This window comes from Bidens hawaiensis, unplaced genomic scaffold (assembly GCF_021521415.1).
Source record: "Bidens hawaiensis isolate Kalapana, Puna unplaced genomic scaffold, B.hawaiensis_p1.1 tig00005482_1, whole genome shotgun sequence".
NCBI lineage: Eukaryota > Viridiplantae > Streptophyta > Magnoliopsida > Asterales > Asteraceae > Bidens > Bidens hawaiensis.
In genome coordinates this window covers 713900-737801 of record NW_027491351.1, presented here as the reverse complement: position 1 = coordinate 737801, position 23902 = coordinate 713900, and the positions used below count along the sequence as shown (strand labels likewise).

At 37.6% G+C, this 23902-nt stretch overlaps 1 protein-coding gene across 1 annotated transcript; it reads right to left on the bottom strand.

The window, feature by feature from the left end:
* Window positions 1-13513: 13513 nt before the first annotated feature.
* LOC143629941 (protein FREE1-like) lies at window positions 13514-20194 on the bottom strand. Its single transcript, XM_077099085.1, has 9 exons — window positions 19313-20194; window positions 16525-16611; window positions 16307-16438; window positions 15588-15719; window positions 15352-15417; window positions 15138-15248; window positions 14930-15025; window positions 14826-14856; window positions 13514-13903 (listed from the first exon to the last, which is right to left on the bottom strand). Exons 1-9 carry the CDS (start codon window positions 20192-20194, stop codon window positions 13755-13757), a joined length of 1686 nt encoding a protein of 561 aa, XP_076955200.1. The 3' UTR covers window positions 13514-13754.
* Window positions 20195-23902: the final 3708 nt, after the last annotated feature.

Below are 23902 nucleotides of genomic sequence, written 5' to 3'. Positions count from 1 at the left end.
ACGAACGGGGTCCGGGGGCAGCGCCCCTGGCAGCGGGGTTCTAGGGTCGGCAGCCCCTAGCGGGGTCCAAGGGGCAGAGCCCCTGGCTGGGGTTAAGCCAAGGGCTTCTTTGAACCATTACATAATTTGCTACTTAAAGTCCAAGGGCTTATTTGTAATTAAATCATTCTTTTCTAAGTCCAGGGACTGTTATTGTCATTTTGTTAAACTTCTAATTCGTTACATTTCTTTTAACGAACTGGTCATGGTAACGAACTGGACCCTCTAACGAATCAGTCCATATAGCGAACCAGTCCAAGTAGCGAACTGGACCTTCTAATTCGTTATCTCCTATAACGAATAACTATAACGAATTGGGGCTAATTCGTTATCTTTTAACTATAGCGAATCAAGGGTAATTCGCTATCTTTTCCCCTAACGAACTGAAGCTAATTCGTTACATTCCCACAGACGAATCAGCTTAGCGAATTACTTCTAATTCGTTAGTTACCCTTAGCGAACTAGGTTAGGTCAGGGAATGTCAGAACATTCCCTGACATTTCTTATCCTCGTAGCACTATTCCGGCGCCACCTTTCCAGCGCCGCCTTTGCCGGAAAATCAGGTTTTCGCCGGAAAAACGAGTTCTAACTCATTTTTCGCCGTTTTTCGTCCCGTTCGATCCAGATCTGAGCTAGGGTGACCCCTAAGCTCATCATAGGTTCGGTTTATACCCGATTCCACCCGGATCTCGTGACTTAAACGGTTTAACGGTGACGGCTCGTCGTTTCGTGACCATAACTAACGGATTTAAGCTCATACAACAAAATACTATCATACCTTGGGTCGGGATCCGTTTATTCTTCTATATTTCGGCTAGAGAGAGAGAGCTTAAGTGTGTGTTTGAGAGGTGTATGGAATATGTGTAAATGAATGAAAATTGGGTATTAAAGATTTATATATTTATGGATCATGGGCTTAGCCCATGGTCTTTCCTTCTTTCTTTCATACCCAAGTCCATAACCCATATCCATTTACCCCAACACTAGCCGAACTCATATTCTAGTTATCTAAACCGATAACGTCCCACTATAAAATAGACGAAATTTATATTATTATTATTATAACCAAAAGTAGGATGTTACAAAATCCGATATATTTTTACAAAATATGTGCCAACTATTGGTCACACTTCTAGGTTGGGGTGTGACATATCAAAGACATGTTTTTGGCTTTACAAAAATGCACTTCGGCCATTTAACAAATCTCTTCCGGTAATCCCCTAGAAGAATCGATGAGTATTTATGCATGTCTGTAAGGACCTTACGTGAATCCCAATAGTTTTATGCGATGTTGTAGTTCCTTTATACGGCCGAGAGTTCTTAAGTAGATCATTGAAACACGACATTCTCGTTTCGTATCAAGCCATTGAAACAAAACATCACCTTTCAAGATGTGGGGTAGTCTTGATTATACGTGTCTCACTTGGAAAATGTGTCATACCGAGTTGCGGGACCAATATATGAGAGGTTGTAGGTTCCCGGACGGATCTTACACGGGATATCGCTATCTACGTAGGTGCGGAATCCCTGCGTAGGTAGTTACGAGCGTAGAATACGTAAAACAATCACACGCGATACAAACGAACACGTTATATATTATAACTTGAAACACGTCTATTACAGACTCTCGACACGTTCACTGAACTCAACAACTGACTCCTCTCTCGTAACCTAAACAATCCGTCGGCTACAGTATATATAGACACGACAACTTCGCCCGATATGTTCAGGCGAAGTTGTCCATAACTTCGCTTGTTCAACAAGTTCGCCTAGGCGAACTTGTCGACAACTTCGCTTACATACATAAACATAAACTTAAACATAATTACATTACAGACTCGATTACAAACGCTAGACTATGAACTACTGACATTTATGTACCAACAGACTCCCCCTTGGCAGTAGCTTCATATCTTGATCTTCAAAGCTTGTGTCTTGTAATCTCTCGTCTTCTCTCTTCATCTCTTCAAGCATGCACTCCCTGTCTAACACATACAGAAACCAACTTCTGGTACTTCTTAGCTTCCTCTTTCCAAGCAGGAATGTAGAAAATCTTCTTAGCATGTAGTACCTGCAAGTCAGCTTGAGACAGATTGACTAAGTGCATAGGATCATACACTCTCATGATCTCTTGCTCATCTTCATCCTCCATGACCGCTTCAGCAGTTTCACAATCCACGTACCACCACTTCAAGTCTTTCAAGACATTCTTGGGCATCACCTTCATCGGCACTTCTTTTAAATGACGGACTGGTTTATACTTCATAACCATCCATGGTTTGCCGTCTGCCCTCATCCCTCTATCTTTGTCTTCTACTAATTTCCCTTTCTGAGGCTTCAGAAGTTCAAACTTTTTATCTTTAATGGCCTCCTTCCAAACAATTTTCCCAATTACTCTCGCCATGTTATCATCGCTTCTGTTTATCAGCCCCAGTCTTGCTAAGTCTTTCACCTCACACTCCGGTAAGGTATTCAGGGATCTTAACATCTTCTTGAAGTACTGAATGCCGTCGTAACGTTTGATCACAAATAGTTTCAACTCTTCATCGTACAACCAGCATATGATTCCCTTCTTTGATTCTGCATATCCCTTTATATTATACGACTTTTTGAACATCGTCGGTACTGCAGGCTTCTTCGTCTTTACAAACCACTGAGCGCAGCCTTCCTTCCAGTTTGGCTGATCTTCCCACTCAGTGTTGTCAACCACAGCATCTTCACATATAGTCGACTGTTCAACCACAGGGATCTCATGCTCTACATTTTCTTCAACAATCTCTCCTTCTTCTATCACATTCTCAACCACAATTTCTGCACCAATCTTTTCGATCTCATCGATTGGCAGAACATCCTCTTCATTTATCAACTCATCATCCTCTAACATATCGTCTATCTCTTTCAGCGCATCAATCATATCATCAACAATCTCAACATCTTCAACCACATCCACATCATCACCAACAGCAACCACATCATCACCAGATGCAGACTCCCCCTCAGCTTTGGAAGCCCCAAGAGCTATAGTAGATCTTGGCAACTCACCACCTGCATCTTTCGATGCATTGGGATCATCGTCTCGGTCTTCTCTTCTTTTGGTCCTCAGCTCATCTCCTCTACAGCTCATCTCCCCCTGAGATGCCAAGAACACATTCAAGGCATCTATAACTTTCCCGTGCTCAACCAGGAGGGATGCCTGCAGTTGATTTGCTTCCACTAGGCTTTGAATAGTCTTGGACTGCTCAGCTACAATCCGCTCTAGTGAAGCTATTCGTTCCGAGTCTGAAGTGGGCGTGACCGCAGGTGGTACCGTACCCGATAACCCTGCAGTAGTGGTGACCGTACACTCGACAAATCGTGCTACTACCACCGATGGAGTAAGCGTTTGAGGTGGTAGAGACACAATCGCTGGAGTCGACGTCTGGACGGCCGTGATCGATGGAATGTCAGCCGACGATGTAGCCACTACGGGAACAACCGTAGCGCTTGTACTCGATACCTGCACAGAGGTAGGAACAATGGACATACCAGACAGGGCAGGTGGAGCAAAACGTACCAACCGTGAAGTCTCTCCAGCTCCTACATCCATACCTGTCCTTTCCCTTCGTGAACGCTTTCTCACCAGCTGCACAGCTTCTTCTTCATCATCTTCCTCGTCGTCGTCGTCAACAGTTCTCTTTTGTTTCCCAACTGTTCTCTCATGCGTTACCATCATCCTTCTAGCCTCTTCCATCACATCATCAAAGTCAGCCTGTGGACCCGAGACTTGAATATTCTCTTGTGGATCAACTCGGTCCATATCAAACATTCCTTGGCCTCCCAACATGGCATCAAGGTCAATCTCTGCAGCTGACACAGCAGCAGATACAGTAGGCGCAGCTGATACAGCCTGGGTTGCTGCCGCCTGTTGTGGTCTTGGGTCTCTGAACTCGTCCCCTGCCGCAGGCACATACTCCGGGTTTATAAGGTACCCAAAGAGCGGAGTATGCCTGGGACGCAGCTCAGGCTTGCTTCGTGCGCTGGAAGTGCGACACTGTGCAAAGATACGTTTTGTCACACTTTCCACGTATCGAATAGGGCGTCGTTGAGGCAGCGTCGGAGCCACATGATTGAAAATCATCTGTAGGAATCGTGGATACATTGTAAACCGCTCACGCGCCACAGCCTTTCGTTGCCTATCGATCTCGTAAAAGATCATCTGGCTGAAAGAATATCTTTTATTATAAGTCAACGCAGTCATAGCAGACTGCATTGTCGCACCCATACCATCAGTGCCTGCCTTCCGTCCTGACATACATACGATCATGACGTGCATAAGGAAGCGCCACTGATCTAAAAGGAATCCCTTCCTCCGTTGAGTGTCCCCTAAGGGACCAGAATACCCCATCCTGAGGAACGCCCCATCACGGAATGGCGCAACAAACTCCGTTGGGTCATCCCTCGTCTCTTCACCAAACCGCAACGCCACCCGTATTTGTTCAGAAGAAAACTGAACAACTTGACCGTTTACGGTGGCTCGCATAACCGGGGGCTCAACCCGGCAATCGTACTCTACCGTGTGCCAAAAGTCTTCAATATTCGGTAGGGAAATAGGCAGGGTAGTTGTTATTGCGTGATATATCCGTGAGCGTAGGAGAAAAGTAATTATCTCCCTATAGTCCTCTACGCCATTTGCATCTGGGTCAAGTGTTATGAACTGGTTATGAGCTGGGAAGAATTGTCTGTGATCATCACCGTCATCACCTGCACCTCCTGCACTTCCGACAGCAGCCATATTTGCACTAAACAAACCAAGTTAGATAAACGTTAAAGTGTTACACAAGTTCGCTTGATTACCAGGAGCGAAGTTGTGATCAAACCTGTATAGGCGAAGTTAAAGGTGAGGCGAAGTTGGGAACAACTTCGCTTCATCTTTAAGTTCGTCTAATTAATTTTAAGTAATAGGGTCTGGGCGAAGTTAGTGATAACTTCGCCTCTTCACAACATTGCCTCAGGCGAAGATAAGGGTTAGGCGAAATTAAGTCTCAGGCGAAGTTGCGGATAACTTCGCCTCAGGCGAAATTAAGCCCCAGGCGAAGTTGCGGATAACTTCGCCTAAACCCTAACTTCGCCTGCATCAGAATAGGCGACTGTTAGGATTCTAACAGCCGGAATCCGATGATTCGGCAAAGTTTGACGATCAAGGAGACTCTAACACATGATATTACGGATGGTTAGATGAAAAGATCGTCCATGAACACGTAATACAAGTTTGTAAATCTCGGTTTTGAAAGGTCACCGGACCGAGGTCACGAAACCGTTCAAAACGACCTATGAAAAGCATCACTGTCTTTGGATATACGGTTAATCGATAACACACACCTTGAATCTATTGAACGAAACTGAGAAAAAGGATCGAAATCGGAAACGAAACAAGTTCGCCGGATAATAGTTAAGTTCGCCGGGTTTCTCGGAACAACTTCGCTGATATTTTGAAATAATGAATATTTTACTGTTTGAAATCCTTATATAGGGTCAGAGTTGGTCAGGCGAAGTTACCGATAACTTCGCCTAGGCGAAGTTATCCACAAGTTCGCCTGATTCAACAACTTCGCTTATATTTTCATAACCAAACCTTATAATTTTGAACAATTTAAATTAACTCTTTATAACTTTCCTTTAAGAAATAAACGACATGATCAATTCTAAGTAACCAGTTAAAAAATCATACAACTATCTAAGTACAAAAACTTAAAAAAAATTTAAAGTATAAGGGATCAAATTTCAGTCTTGATAGGGACTGCTACGTTTTAGAAAAGATCCGAACAGGAATCATACTAACTACGTGACTGTCACATAGATCCGTGTTTAGCTGTATTATGACATATAGAGACAGGTTGTAAGCAGGTAATATACTTAAGATGGTTTACATCGTTTCTGTGATACGAGTTAAGTTCAATTAAGCTCAAAAATAAGTGGGCAACAACTCAGAGATTTTGATGCCTCCTATCTATTCTCAAAGCGTATTTGGCTTTCCCCAAGTCACCCCGAATTGACTTCGACCCATAGTGTCTGATTAACTTGTAAGTATTCTTTGTCTGCTTCCCGTACTCATTCTTACTCCAAGATTGAGAAGTCTCGATATCTTGAACTCTCGAATGTTACAATAACTCATAAGTACTAAATTTTATTTTATTTTATTTTATTTTATTTTTTATTTTTTTTAACAACATAGACTTCAAAGTAGAAATTAACTGCAAGTCCCGAATCTGGATCACTGCAGTATCTTGAAACGCTATCTTCACGGGAATCAGAACACACATGGGTTCGTGTATGACTGGGTAATCACTTTTCTGCCTATCATTCGGAAAGATATACATGAAGACACGCAAAACTCTTAAGGAGTTTCCACATAAAATCAAGTAAAATTTAATTTGTATCACATCTACTTTTACGCACCATAAAAAGTTACCATGACATACAATGATTGTCCTAAAGCCTTTTAAGCCTAATAACTTCACTAGTTAAGCACACAAAGTTAGTATATCTATCATTTTCCATGGTTGGATCAATTTTCCGTTCAACATAGCTAACTAACTTCTTACGAAGTAACAGACTTGAAAAGTAATTTCATTTCCCTCAAGAAATTTTGACTTCAATCGCCCCGATCACGTCAAAGTCTTCAGGTAAACGGCCATCCTGAAGATCCAATGGATCAACTGGACCGACCACATACAAGTATGTGTCCTTCTAACTAAGTATGACCGACTAATTTTCAGCGACAGAAAGAAAACAGATCATAACCGCCCCGGTCACTTTCAGTCATCTGGTTAATGGCGACCCTCATTCTCTACAAATAGAAACGAGGACCAAAACATATCTGAGGATATGTCCATCAAACTGAGGTAACCGACTAATTTTAAGCAATAGTGACGTTTTTTTTTTTTTAAATAAACACAAAAAAAACATGGTTACTCGGGATTGATCATCCCGTTCAGCTCAATTAGGTTTTGAAATCTGGATTTATCAAACGCTTTTGTAAATAAATCAGCGAAATTTTCTAGCGTATCGACCTTTTCGACCTTAATCAGTTTCTTCTCAGCACAATCCCGTATGAAATGATGACGAATGTCAATATGTTTAGTTTTACTATGTTTCACGGGATTGTTAATTACTGAGATGGCAGCAGTGTTATCAATAAAAATAGGAGTGAGTAAGAAATTCAGACCATAGTCGCGCAATTGTTGCTGAATCCACAAAACCTGAGAGCAGCAGTTGGATGCTGCCATATATTCAGCTTCGCACGTAGAGATTGCGACTGATGTCTGTTTCTTGCACTGCCAGGAAACTAATCTTCCACCGAGAAACTGACATCCTCCTGTTGTCGACTTCCGACTCTGATTGCACCCTCCATAATCAGAATCCGTATAAGCAACCAGTTCCACGTCTCCTCCCTTCGGGTACCACAACCCTAGCTTCGGCTTGCCTTTGAGATACCGCAGAATCCTCTTCACACCCTTCACGTCTCCTCCCTTCGGGTACCACAACCCTAGCTTCGGCTCTAATACCAATTGTAGGTTCCCGGACGGATCTTACACGGGATATCGCTATCTACGTAGGTGCGGAATCCCTGCGTAGGTAGTTACGAGCGTAGAATACGTAAAACAATCACACGCGATACAAACGAACACGTTATATATTATAACTTGAAACACGTCTATTACAGACTCTCGACACGTTCACTGAACTCAACAACTGACTCCTCTCTCGTAACCTAAACAATCCGTCGGCTACAGTATATATAGACACGACAACTTCGCCCGATATGTTCAGGCGAAGTTGTCCATAACTTCGCTTGTTCAACAAGTTCGCCTAGGCGAACTTGTCGACAACTTCGCTTGTTCAACAAGTTCGCCTAAGCGAACTTGTTGACAACTTCGCTTACATACATAAACATAAACTTAAACATAATTACATTACAGACTCGATTACAAACGCTAGACTATGAACTACTGACATTTATGTACCAACAGAGGTGATCACGAGTACACTACGATAATGGTTGAAGCGGTGGCTTAAATTAATTTGTGGATTTGGCATGTGATTTGTGGTCCGTTGGATCCAAGAATGTCATCGTTATTCTCCAACGATCTCCTCCTTTTCTTCACCCATCGAAATGGAACCGCGCCTTATGCCATGTTTCTTGTATATGTTGAGAATATAAATGTGGGGTACTATCTTACCGTCGATATCTACCCTACTTGGTCGACGTTTGTGAAAGCATACCCGTATCCCCTTTTGACAAATGTGGGGCATGCTTTCGGTGTTTGATGTGTGGGTGAAAGCATGTATTTATAGTGTGTAATTTCGTGTATTTTACTTGTTTATATACATTGAACACGAGTACTTTGAGTGTTTTATATGTTTACAAGTTTGCGGAGCTTAGCGGAGTTAATTTGGAGTATTTAAGGATAAAGAAATCAAGTTTGAAATAAGAGGAGTAACCAAGGGCTTAACTGGATGATCAAAAGTCAAGAAAACGGAAATGGATGTGTTTGCCACTTTAGCGACCATAGATTACGAGTGCCAGACCGTAGCCTATGGTCTGGGTATTTGATATGACCACTATAAGGCAGAACCAGCTAGTCGTAGCCTACGACTCAGCCGTAAGATACAGTGATCAGGTCGTAGGCTACGGCCTGGTCTGACGGGGTTTTTATTTTGGCTTGTTTTCTTCCATATTTAAAAAGGAAAAATCCTAAGATCAATTATCACTCATTCTCTATCACATATGGGCGATTTTGGGGCTATCTTTCACCATAAATACATCTCCTAATCATCAATTTATCATAATCGTTCATGCAATCATCATTCCACACCATAATCCATAGATTCAAGATCAAGATGCCAGACATAACATATAATACAATTTAAATCATTAATTTAATGAAGCAATCAGTTAGAAATTATGAAGAATCGATAGAAGGAATGGTGGTTGAATGAAAGTGAGAGATTGCCTCTTTAAGCATATGGTTAGAAGGCACATCTACTTTGATAAAAGACTAGAAATAACTTAATTTATTTTTGTATTAATTCATGGCTCAAAATGAACATTTTTTCCTTTCATTATCAAACTACTTCCACGTCTCCTTACTTTTCCAACATGAACTTTAGTCACATGCATGTGCGGCTCGATTTCACAACACATTGTTTTGTAGCTTGTACAAAGTACAAACAAACTTTTTTTACCAGATAATTTCAGTAAGAATACACATCAAATATATGTGTCGATCTAAAATGGGTTTTACTTTCTGAAACACAAATTTCATTTTCACAAAAAAGGATGTTGAAACTTGCAATTTTTTTTTGTCCTGTGTTATAAAGTTTCCTGAGAAATTAGATTTAAATAATCTCAATTATTGACTATTGATAAATAATTATTTCAACTAACAGAATGACTGCTGAAGGTCCCGTTTTTTAGCGTATTTGATCCCAATGATTCGTGACTAACAGAATCCTAACGCTATTAGTCATCAAAAAAACGTTTTTGCCCGAAAAATACAACATTTTTCTCCGGAACACTTAACCTAAACACCAGCACCACTTGAACATCACCACCTGAACACCACCGCCGCCGACGACCACCACCAACCAATACCACTTGAACTCCACCGTCGTACATGGACACCCACCACCAACCAACCCTCACTACTTGAGCACCACCAACTGACTCTGACAGTGGTTCTAGGGTTCTGCGGACCTCAATAATTGGTCTTGTACTAGATAAAGGTTTTTAAAGGTATTATCAAAAGTTATAAAGAGGTTTGGGACGAAAATGTAGAGTTTTCCGGCAACCGACGATTAACGACGTTAGGATTATGTTAGTCGCAAACCGTTAACAGGTGTTTCATTAATTAGGATTTTTTTTTGTCAATGGTCAATAGTAGAGATTATTTAAATTCAATTTTCCAAGTTTCTATACAAAAGATTTTAAGTTTGGAAAGTCTTAAACAACTAAATAATTCTAAAAAATTTTAAAGTGTTCATCGATGAGTTAACAACGGTTGAGTTTTAGCATATAAAAACTATATTTAAATATATTTAAAGGCTACAATAATGATGACAAATAATAAAAGCATTAAATATTTTGACGAAATAATTAACAAAGATAATTTGGAGCCAGGGAGTTCATTTATCAGCTTAATAGCGACACCTCTAACCAGCTAAGCTTTGATGCATATGTGTTTAAATTGACGAGTAGCTTGGCTTCCCAACGTGAAACAATAATTGGGCAATTATGGTGACAAGTGTAATGTTATTAGCGGGCGAAGGAATGCTATGGTAATTGGCCTAACATGTGGTTTTAGGGTATTAGGCTATGTGGAGCTCTTAATATTAAAAGCAACATGTTAAAGTGGCATATGGTAGTGACACTTACCTTAGGTGATGTTTATTTTTTATTAAAAAGGTTGTGTAGGCTTTTTTGTCTATGTTGCACAGATCACACTACTGTTTATTTGAAGACGTTTTTTTAAAAAAAATCTGAGCGAACTCTCCTTGTTGCAGACTTAACGCATCCACTTATAAGATCTTTTAAAGTCTACATAGGGTTAAGCATCACCACTTACCAACTCCCACTATCCACCACCACCACCACCCACCATCGGCCGCCCCCAACATCCACCAATCACCATTGTCGTCCACCACCACCAATACCCACCAACCACCACCGTTGTCCACCACAATGTACCCACCACCCACCTTCCTTCACCACCACCGTCTACCACCATCGCCCATCACACCACCACCTACCACTATCGTCCACCAGCACCATAGTCCACCATCGCCACCACTATCACCGTCTATCACCACCGTCTACCACCACCACTACCCACTACCATAGTTCGTACACTACCACCAGTTTATTTTAGCAGCCTATAGACGTTAAAAAACAAACAGTCTTCTTCTTACAGACTGCATAGGCTGTGCCTTCCTTTTCTTTTACAGATGTCTACAAATATAGTTCGTAAACTGCATGCATTTTAAGAACAACAAATAGCACCTAAAACGGTGGAGTTTAACTTAACTCTCTTTTAATTTTAGTATAGTGGTTTTAACATGGTTCAATCATTTTTTAATCATTGTTTTTAGTAAAATTAGTTCAAAAATATCACATAACAATAAAACAAAACAAAAATAAAGTACTGCTAAAAAGATGCCTATAAAAAAACTTACAAAAGCACTTGAAATACATAAATAAAGTTTTAAAGGTGTTTTAATTAGGTCACTCAACTTTAAAAATTATTTTAATTAAGTCACTCAATTTTCATATTTTATTAAATTAAAGGTTTTAACATGTTTTTTTAGCATTTTATCTTTTTTGTTTCACATATGAAATCTTTTTATCTTTTTTTATGTTGACGTTGAGTGGCAACGTGGATTTTATTTTTTATTTTTGAATTTTAAAATAATTAACGTTTTTTAATATTTTTTAAGTATAACTACATATATTGCAAATTCCGACCCCCACATCTTATCCTTCATTTCTTTCTTGACGCATACAAAAATCGGTGAGACTCGATTTGAAGATTTAGTGACCCAATTTGAGAAAAATATGCATGAGTGACCTAATTGTAACACTTTTAAAAGTTGGTTACTATTTTATGAGATATTCCCCTAAAAAATACTTGTTCTTGCGATATTTCGAACAGATCTTCTCGTTCCTTTCTTTGAATATAGCCTATCCTCAAGAGACAAATGTGATGAGTCTTTCTTGAGGATAGCAAAATTACTCTTGATATGTAGTTTATCACTAAACCCAGGCAAATACTCAATTTTCTCGCCCAAATTTTCGATGGGCGCTTTGGCGTTTGGATTCATTGTCCTAGAGGTAGATTAAGAAGTTTGGGTTTTAGCCTTCGATTTATATCTACTGATCAGGCAAACCGGTTCACCTTGGGTCAAAATCTAACTCATACCGGCATCGAAAACTCGAAAAAGTTGGTAACGACGGTAACAAATTCGGTACCAATACCCTTATGCTCATCCCTACCTCCATCTATGGGTGTTACAATGGGTTCAGGTATCCAAACGAATATCTGAATTCTAAAAAAATATTTATAATTTAATAACTTTAAAAATATTTAAGAATTAAAAAAAATATTTCGGATATTCGAAATATTTAAAAATTATCCGAAATATCTGAAAATTATCCGAAATATTTGAAAATTTCGAAATATCTAAAAATTATTCAAAATATCTAATAGGTATTCATTATATAATAATATTTTATAATAAACATTTCGAATATCCAAAAATTTTAAAACACAATTGGAATCAAATTCATATTTACGATATTCGGAATTTCGGACAATTCATATATGGATTCAAATTCGGATTTTTTAACACCCTTACCCCCCCCCCCCCCTTCTCTCTCTCTTAAATTATTTGTGGTACACACATATATACTTATAAATTATTTTTATACGTGCATACATGAGAGAATATACGCACACATGGGGAACCACCTCTAGTATGGGTCTACTTCTAAGTTATAGTGCATGGTATAATTCGTGTCCTCGGATGAGTCTTTTAATTCCAAGAACACCAATTCCGATTTATCCTCAAATACCGAGTGTTTTCCATCAGCAAGATGCCCCACAAAAATAAATTAAGCGGGGTTGTTGTCGATCCCTATTTTTAAGTTTAAGGGATTCATCAGTAATTACTGACGGAATTAAGTCATCGATAATTAACTTTTGGCTATACCCATTTTATTAGTAGTGTGTTATTTTTAATAATGAGATTAGTACCAAAGCGTATCAGAAATTACCAATGCCGAAAATGAGTTAAGTCATGTACCAAAGCGTATGAGATTAGTACTAAAATGGACAAAGAAAATTTTTGTTTTTTATTTATATTTTAAGTTATAATTTTTTTTTATTATTTTTGAATATTTTTTTGAGAGTTTTTGATATTAATAGAAAACCCCTCAAAAAAAAATTCAAAAAAATAATAAAAAAATCATAACTTAAAATATAAATAAAAAACAAAAATTTTAAAAAAACTATAATGTTTCCTCCATTATTCACGTACATAAAAAATAAAAAAATAAAAAAAAATAAAAACTCAAAACTCGGTTCAACCCTAACCTATTCCGACCAAACCAAAACAACCCTTTTTTTAATTCACTCGTTCTGACCCAAACTCATTATGACCCAAACTCGTTTTGACCCATGACTCATTTCAACCCATGACTCGTTCGACCCGACCCAACCCATTTGCCACCTCTACCGTAAACCATCTCTTATATTATAAAAATCTCTCACATTGTTTGATGAATTGAACAAGGATGCTCTTTATGACATTTGTTAGCCGGATAAAGACGAAGTAATAAAATACAATTCATTAAAAATGACAAAAATACAAGTATAGTGAAAAAAAAAGAACAATTTACCAACTCTCTCTCTCTCTCTCTCTCTCTCTCTCACACACAACCACAATGTTCTAAATCAGTTTTTCAGTTATGTTAAAAGTAATTACACTATGAAAAGCCTTTACATGAAACATACCCTTCATAACATCACATTCACAAATAAAGTTTAACCGAATTTATGAAACCAACCCACACGAATAAGAACAAATCCAAGTGAACAATGAACATACAGGTAACAATGCCGACTAGACCGAAACCCTCAAAATGAACAGGAAAATAAAATAATCAATACAAACATAGGCCATCAACGTGCATTTACAAGAAATGGGTGCTGGCAAACTCCACATTCTATGGTCTCCGAACCCGAGCTGGGAACTTGAACTTGCAAATGGACGGTACAAGTGGGACAAGCAACTTCTTTCATCCGCCTGCTAGACCCTTCAAACTTGGAACCTGTTGACTCAAATATTAAACTTTTAATAATTATAAAAACCTATAATCTTTTTCATATCCAATACAGAAAGTTGCGCAAATGGTCACTGTGGTTTAACGGAAACATGTGAAGGTAATTGTGTGTTAGAATTTTGGAACACAAATAAAAAACTCTTTCAAACTCCAGAACTCCAAACGTCTTCGATCAGTGCAAAATCGAAGGTGATGAAGTCAACGTTATGAGTTGGAGTTTAAAAGAGTATTTTTTTTAAGTTCTAAAACTGAGAAGATACAATAACCATCATACGACATAACTTTTCAACTAAGAACTGAATGGGATTAGCCGTGGGGACTCATCGCTCAACCCTCTCCCAAATGTTTGGACTAAGTTTGCAATCTTTAAACTAGAGGACCAAACTTGCAATATAGTCAAACCACAGGAACTATTTGTGCAAATTTATCTTTCCAATAATTGGTACTCATAATACACAAACCGGGCTCTGTATCTTCATGAACTAATTAATAAAGTTTAATACATCTCCATTTTAAATCAGTATAAGAGCATTCCCAACCCATCCCCCATAATTATGTGAGGGGAATTGGTAAATTATAGGGTGGAGTTTTGAATGGTTGTGAGTGTAAATTATAGGGTGGAGAGAGAAATGTAGTGATTTTTTGTAAATTTGGGGAAACAAAGTTTGTCCCTATTTATTTTTTTAATATTTATTGAATTGGTTGTGAGTAGAGGAGAAAGAAACTGTAATGATAAAAGTATAAAAAGTATTATTTAATTAAACAGGAAAGAGAAATGTAGTGTTTTGTAGTGTAATTATAGGGATAGGGATGAGGGACGGGCTGTGAATGCTCTAACATCAACAATTATAGGGTTATTTAAAAGTAAAAAATGCAAGATTCGTATGTATTGGTCGAAAATTTATCCTACCTGATGATGATCTGTGAGTTCTTTCCAACTCCTGTATTTAACCAAAAAAAAAACATAAGATAAACTGTTTCATTAATCAGCTCAAAAGGAGTATAGTAGTTGACCTGAAGTTTCTTTGCAAGGTCTTCATGACTCTGCAATCCTGATGATCTGCTTGCAGCCACTTCCTTGGCACTGCTCAACCGATGACTAACCTCTAACTGAAAAAAATAATAATAATAATAATAATAAAAATTAGAGTTTATATAATACTTTCATCAAATGGTATAACCATAGAAATTTAAATATTATAGTGGTGTCATAGAAGCATACCATGCAACGATCACAAACACGAACTTGTGGAGCATTTTCCTCAGATGTAAGAGCAATTCTTCCTTGAGTGCACTTGTCACAAAAAATATCTCCACAGTTCCGGCAATGATGCTACAATCGAGAAATAATAAAAAAAAAAGACCATTTAAATTACTTGAAAATTTCGCAAAATACAAATGGGCTTTTAAAAATCAATATGATAAATTCCACTAACCTTCCTATTGAAAGCACTAAAATCGGATCCACAACCAGTACACTTAGTAACAGCTTCATCAGGTACCTACACAAAAAATAATTCAAAATAAGCCACGATAAAGAAGCTAAAAAAATACTTATATGATTTTTGTTTGGTAAATATTATTTGAAGAATAATTGTTAATATATAAAGAATTTTGATAAAACATAAATAAATAACATATACTTGCTAGAAGTTTACAAAGGCTTACTTACCCAATGATCTTTCTCCTCATTTGCGGGTTTAATTCTGTTCATCCAGTCACCCAAACCTTTTTTCTTTTCAGTTGACTGCTCGGTAACTTTAACAGCCTCAACGGGCCTGCTCCTTACACCCATCTCTTTAACCTGTTGTTTCCATGAAAAAGTATTCAGAAATGGATAAGGATCATGAATTAATAGGCCTGTAAACGAACCAAATGGAACACGTTATGTTCATCTTCATTCACTTAACTTTAACTGAAAAACGATCAAGCATACAATTAAACGAACAAAATTTTCTCATTCCTGTTCGTTAGGAAAGAAAATGAATGTGCTTGTGTTCGTTTATGTTTGTTCGTTAACAAAGTAAGTGAACAGTTCATGAATGTAAATTGACACAAACGAACATAAATGAACGAGCATGATTGAACATAGATAAACGAACATAAATGAGCATAACTGAGCGAACACCAATAAAACGTAAATGTGAACATCAATCTGTTATGCCTAAAAAAACTAGACTTGTGGTCGACCTAAAAAATTTAATAAATATAAAAACGAACATAACTGAACAAACAGGACATGTGTTCATGTTCGTTCTTTTAACTAAATAAACAAAGTTGTTGTTTGTGTCCATTCGTTTATTCAATAAGCGAACCTCCCGCCCAACGGGTTAATGAGCGTTCGGTTCGTTTACAGGCATACATTAATGCAATGAGTGTGCAATTTGTAACCTGAATGGTTGCAGCAGTTATTGTGTCCAACAATGTGTTTGTAGTGTAACTGTTGGATTGCAGCCTTATACGCCTTGGCTCAATGTCCACAGAGCTCTTGGACCAAAACGCCAAGGTGGATGAATCATACACCTATATAAAGTATGAGAAAACTTCAATAAATAAAGGTAGCAAAATTAGAATGATGAATAAAAAGGAAAAGGTAAGAAATAACATACTTCACATCTCGTTATTGCGTCAAGAGAATATATCCTCAAAGTCCGACTGGTAGAGGGGTCAAGCATTCGGATTCCATCCAATCCGACCTGAGGAAAAATAAGAAACAATATGCTTCACATCTTCTTATTGAAAACAGCATTTACAGTCAACAAAAGTATGACAATAAAGCTGTGTTAAACATCATATATACGAAAAAAAAATAAGAAATAAAAAAGATTGCATGTTAACATATACCCTAAGAAACAAGTGTAACAATGTAAAAATCACATTTTTTAATTATCATTAAAAACCATAATATTATGTCAACCATCGTTTTAAATGTTCACTGTAAAAATATAATAAAGAGTGAGAAAATCGTTTCATCAACTCAGAACTATACTACCGTGCTGGCCTCCTGCATGAACTAAGCGTGCGAATTCACTACACATAGTAAAAACTACAATCATTATGCACACTCTAAAATGTCACATGGATAAAATAATAACTACTGAATGAACAAAATTTGCAATATCAAAAACATAAAACCACAAGAATCGATTACTAGCCCCTGATTTAGTCACTCGACTTAGTTAGTCCTGATGCATTTTTGCGCACCGCTGATGTCAAAATAATAGTAGTAAAGTTGTAATTAACCGATTACCAAGAATAACATTAAAAATAAGAGAACAGCGAGCTCGTTGTAGTAAATACAAATATTAGTAGATGACAGCTAATTGCAAATAAAAGAAATTCAACTATGACTTTGCAAATGCCAAATTGTAGTAAGTTAATAGTATCAATTGTTTTCTACTGCCATGTGTCCGGCAGGCGGCAGTACAGTAAGATGAAGAGCAGATGGAGCACAAAAAGAATTGCAAAAAGTAAAGGCATGAATCCACCACAGATTTCATGGCAGATGTGGGCGATCGACACAAGTGCATGTGGTACCAAGGTATCAAGTTTTTTACTTCATTTTACAACATATCATTTTGGACAATAGAAGCATAACAAGCTTTCACAAAATAATGCGTTGGGTTCAACTATCTGTTACTTTCGATAAATATAGAGCTTCGCAGCTTAATCAATACTTTTGACAGCCTGCCTTAGTAGATTTACACAGTTTTAACGGCCACTTAACAGATACTTCGGCAGCCAATTAACCTGTTTTTTAGTACACTGCATGCTAACCATAGTTATTAAAAGCGAGCGCTTTGGGCGCTTAAGCGCATTTATTTAGGCAAAGCGCATTAAATGCGATTACACTGCATACGATATTAAAGCACCAACCTGGTTTCCCATGCATATTAAATTGCATCTATCCCACATGTTCCAATTCTGAAGTAAAACCTAAAACTCCCACTATTTAAGGGCTTCCATATTCCATCTTATAGCACAAAATCATCAAGAGTCTCAATATACACATCTTAGTTTTTTTCTTATTTTCGGATTTAATATTTCTTTCTGTTCCTTATTTATTCTGCAATTTATGTTCCTTATTTCTTATTATCTAACTTATATTTTTTGTTCAGCAAATGGCTTCTCAATCTTAGTTTGATGTTGGAACCTCACAATTCAACAGAAAACATCTGCAATTTATGTTCCTTATTTCTTATCTAATTTATATTCTATGAACTGTTTTAAGAATGAATGTTTGTTTTCTTATTAAGATGTTCTACTTTATTTAAAATTTTGTTTTTTTAATGTGCTTTTTTTCCGCTTCTAACCTGGGGGCTAGGAGCGCCATCAAAGCTTTCGAGCGCTTATCGCATTTGATAACTATGATGCTAACACTTAAATCACATTAAGTAATGTGACCAAGTTGATGTAAGCTATCCTTTCTTAGACTCTAATTAAACTTTTAGTTCTTATTAATTGATGTTCCTATGAATAAGTTAACTATAAGAAAGATCATATTCTTAACATGCAATATAACTGCAGCCCACCACAGAAATCGCAGTGTTCTTCTCTTTAAAGGTCCCACAATAACTGCAAGTTTCCAACATTACTTTGTTGAGTTTCTTTTAACAAATTACCATTTTCCCTCTTGTAATCATAAAAAGTACAAATGATTTGTTTGGGTGAACAATATGCAGTTTACTGGTTCACTCTAATTGTGATCACGGTGACATTCTCATCCTCATTGTACTCAGTAAATACCACAAATAGCAAAGCTATGGTAGGGTCTGAGGAGAATAAGATGTAGACGGCCTTACCTCTACCCCGTAGAAAGAGAGAGGCTGCTTCCGGTGAGACCCCCGGCTAGATCTCAATGACATTCTAAATAGTTAATTCCACTAAACTGAGAATAAGTTTTCCTGAAGAGTTAAATGTTGCAATAGAGAGTAGAATTCTAATGTGTCTGGTTCAAGGAATTATGAACACACCATAAATTACGTGTCCAAAAAGATACCTGCTTTCTAAAGGTTGATACAATAAGAAGCCATAAGTTGAATTGATGAATATTAATACCTACCTACTTGCAACTCTACAACTATATTGGAATGATATAAGCATGACAAAAGAATACCCTCTCACCCTATAGAGTATAAATCAAACAATGAAGTTCCCTACTTTTCTATATCTTTGTTCAGTACCACAAATTTGTTTAGCAATGTAGGTACTAAATCATTAGCTAAATAATTTCCACCCTCTAAAATGAACGTACAGATGCGTCACTACCTTTCAATTGTTACAAATAAACAAGCGTAGCCAGTAAAATCTCACTCATAGCAAACGAAAAATCTTATCTTGACATGTAACGTATAGTATCCCGATAACACAAAATAACAGCAAAGCACTAAACCGTACCTGACAAAGAACATCCATGGTACTCTGCCCCCCGCTTTCAGCCAACAACTTAACCCTAAACTTCTGCACCCCACCTTTAACATCCTCCTGCGTCTCAGCCTTGGGTACCGCCTTCACAACCTTGGGAGGCAAGTCCGTATCCTTACCGGGCAAACCGATCGGGCGGCCAAAATCATCAAACAACACCTGCTGCTGCTGCGGTTCCTTCCACATAGAAGACTTGGAACCAGTACCCCTAGACCCGTAAGGCTCAACCTTACCCCCTTGATAAGCATAAACAGCTTCACCGTAACTAGACTCGGGTGGCTGGTTCCCGTAATAATCTCCCCCAGCCCCTAGTTGAGCATACTGATTATTTCCAGCATAGGCAGTGTCATAAGAAGTATCGTATACCTGAGCCGGTACGGAAGGATGAGTATTATTATTATAGGGAGAGGGAGAGGGAGAGGGTGAGGGTGAGTATTGGAAGGTTGAGGTGTGATTGAATTGAGGGATCGGAGAGGTAGGGGTGTAATTAGGGTGTTGTTGATCGTAAGGTGGATTGTTATAGGGTGGTGGTGGTTGAGATTGATAGGGGGTGTCGAATTGGGGATTAGGTGTGATATATGAGGGAGCAGTGGGAGTAGGAGGAGGAGGTGGATAATAATCGGAAGAAGGCGGTGGAGGGTGGTAGGTGGTGGGAGGTGCAGAGGCGTAATTTAAGGGTGGTTGGTGGTGGAGATCGGTGGTTGGATTGGAGTTAGGGTTTGGAGGGTGATTGGGGTAATAAGGAGTGGTGTAATCGCCTTGATGCATGGTGATGGTGGTTGAAGATTGATTGATTTGAGGAAATTGGTGGTCGCCGGTGATGATGCTGGTGGTTTGATTGACTGGTTGATTCATGAGTTATCAGAAGAAGAAGAAGACTCTGGATTTTCTTGTACAACAGGTAAACGACGACCCACCGATTACTTTCTTTTTCTTTTTTTTTTTACTTTTTAATAAGAATAAAAACGATAATGCAATGATCGGACTGATTTATGGTGTTGTGAGTGTAAAACTTTTATATTTTAAAAATCCTAGTTGTTTTTTATTATCTTTAAAAAACTATTGTTCACCCCCTATAATTTTTTAATATATTTTGAAAGTGGTTGTGGGTGTGAAAGAGAAATGATAATGATAAAGATATAAAAAATATTATTTAATTAAAAATGAGAGAGAAAATGTAGTGTGTTTTACTGTAATTTTGGATTTAGGGATAGGGGTTGGATGAGAATGCTCTAATCCCTACAAATAATACTTTAGAGAAGACATGTGTGGCTCAATGAAGGAAAACCGGGATTTTTGCGATCTCTGTTACAATCTTAAGGGTGTTCAGGTTTTACCACCAGTGGACTTTCAGGCGGGTATGTTTTCCCGGGAATTATTGATAACTTGAAGACATTTAAGGACTTTGTACGGCTTGATTGGGTCAGTTGGCGGTAGCCTTTTTCCATTGCGTTACCTCATACGGAGTACCCTGACAATTCCATGTTTGTTGGTCGTTCAAGAAAAATAAGAGTACGAATATAAAACCATTAAACATGTTTGTTGGTCGTTCAAGAAAAATAAGAGAAAGAATATAAAACCATTAAACAAGTTAAAGTCGTGTTTTTCTTCCCTTCTCTTGGCGCCAAATATATCATATTCCTACATTTACACCATTCCAAACTAATATTTTTCATGCGTGAATTTGAACCTAAAACCTCCCAATTAAAAAAGCAAAAGTTTGACAACTACAAGTAGCTTGTAATTAGGCCTATAAGGTATATCATGGTGTTGGAACTGGAAGAAAAGTGTTGTTTTTTAAACTAAAGTGCTTTTAGTCTCACGATAAACAAAAATTGTGTATGTGAGCTTCAATAATGATTGAAAATTCTAGGTGGTCAAGATGAGATTTCAGTGTTAATGAAGTGGATTCATGGGTAGATTTCAATTATCTGTTGAAGGTTTGGCATTATTTTAAGGAGAAAGAAAGGGTAGATCTTGCTTCAAAGATCAATGATGATGATGATGAATTAGGGCTAGAATTAATGATTAATGGTAAATGTTGAGCCATCCAAGGTTGAAATAGAAATCTATTGATATCTAAAACTAAATCTTAGCAATCTAGAAGGGTTTAATATAAGGAATTATGATAGTGTTATTGCAGATTGTCTCTACATTGTTCTATATTCTGGTCAAAGCTATTGCTTTTTCAGAATGCTTAAAAAACATAATGTATTTTGATGTTGAATGCTTTTGTGCTTTTCATAATTTATTGGTATCTCTTGTTATAAACTTAATTTCATATATAACCTTATAAACCCTAACTAATGTCGAAATACGGACAACAAAACACAGTTAGACAACTATTTTAACTCATCCATAGGAATACGATAACTCTAAGATATATATATATATATATATATATATAATACACACACATTTATTGATAGCATCTAATAGCTAGTTTTTAAAACCAGTTTGGTTCGTTAAACGCTAAGTTTTTCAATTGAAAGTTAATTACGTCGGGTTAACGAGTTAGATTGTTAATTTATTAATCGAACATGACAGTTACATTTATTCACCTCACATGACCATTACATTTATTCGTCACAAAGACCTTAGAACATTCATATTGGAACCTTTCAAAAACATATTTTTCTTACAAACAAAACCTTCCGTATCCAATTCTCTAATTCTCCATTTTTGTTTTATTCTACTCATAAAAACTTATTTTATTATTCTTTCTTCCTTTATACACTCATAATAGAATATAGTGTTGACTAGGAGCCTCTAAATGTAGAGGACTATTATAGTTTTCTATTAACTTTTCTCTATTATAGAGAATCCATATAGTGATATTTTAGTTGTTTTCTTTGTTTTATTTTTCTTTATAGCGTATAAAAGTATGAATAAAGAGGCTCCAAATACTATTAAACCGAATTAAATTAAAATATCTAACCTAAATATGAACAATGTAAACAATTTATTTTAGGGGTTAACAAGTTGTAGATAATTTGTAGGCAATTTACGTAGGCCTTAAGTTAGTTGAGACTTGAGAGGTTGGAATAAAATAAAATAATTGATAAATATGTCAGAAGGAATTTTTTTCCTTTTATTCTTAGGATTGACAAGGAGTCCAAAAATACCCTCTTTGAATTAAACGAGTTACAAAACAATAAAACATGACATGTTCACTAAATAGATCCAACATACCTCAAAACCTAATTGAAGAAACACGGATCCAATCTCCTGATATGGGTTCTGGATCTAATGAGTCCACAGAGTAAAATATGATAACTACTAACACAGTATGAGCACAACTTTCCAAAGTCCAATGACCAGAACCTGCAAAACAGATTCCGTGAGTCTCGTTACAGGAAGGACAGGGTGGGGGGGTCTTCCTGTAACCACCATCCGGCGTCAGAATCAGTAACGTTCGTCAAGAGATTACTGAAGTAAAGTAGACTAAGTGTAGTCAGAATGCAAGTGAGTGAGCGTGGATGAATACCTCATGCAGGTTGACAAGGTATTTATAGCCGAAGGAGGTAGGAAGGTGATTGGGCCAGCTGTCCTCTTCTAGAAGATCTTAATAATTGCCTGGACGCGTGTCATCTTATGATAGGTTGAGCTATACGTCCCATGTGCATGGGTATAACAACTTGGACACGTGTCACCTAATGATAGGACGAATTGCACCCTGGCCATGTGCACGATTATAACAAACTGGCCAGGTGTCCTTCTTTCATTGGTGGGCAAGTCACGTATTCCTCAAGTAACAATCGTGGACGTTCTTCTAGAGTGTAGTTAGTTGTTGACAGCTGTCCAGTTGGCATTGCCCTCCAGTCATATTGGCGGACCAATGTCTTGTCCTGCGGATGACTTCTGAGGGTGCCAGGATGCTTCCGTGCGTGGTATGAGGACGTTCTTCCTCTTCTGTGATGTGCGGGTGATCCATATGTCCCGCGGGTGATATGCGAGAGGCTCTCTATGACCCGTGGGTGGTACTTAAGGGTATTTGGGTCTTTTTGGTACACTACCTCTATAAGTCCCCCAAGTCCAGTGTTTCTTCCGTGTGAAGTCTTTATGCGGGTGAAATTCTGGACTTAATGTATTTTGGGGTTTTTTGAATTTTGAAGTTAGGTAGAAAATATCTTCTGTTGGTATAGATAATCATGAAAAAAAGACAAGTTGGCCACTCGCAGGCGCGTGAACCGGTGATGGAACGTTTTTGACGGCTGTCACTGTAACCGACTGTGTAACTTTTTCTCTTTTTCGATTTTCCCGCGTGACGTGGCGGTTGATGATTAGGCGATGACTTTCTCTCTCCATTGTTCATATCATGTCGCATTAATTGCGATGGGTATAAATAGGGAGAGAAATTTTCTGATTAAAGGTTTATCGCCTTTATTTGTTGATTATCTCCTTTGCTTTCTCTCTGATAAATCACTAAACTTTCTCATATTTTCTTACCTAATCCTTCGATAATGTCGAATGTTCAAACTGAAATTGACGAGATAGAAGTTTCATGGAACTATTCAGAATCTGAGAAATTGCTAGAGACGTATGGTATTCCACCAGAGTGGG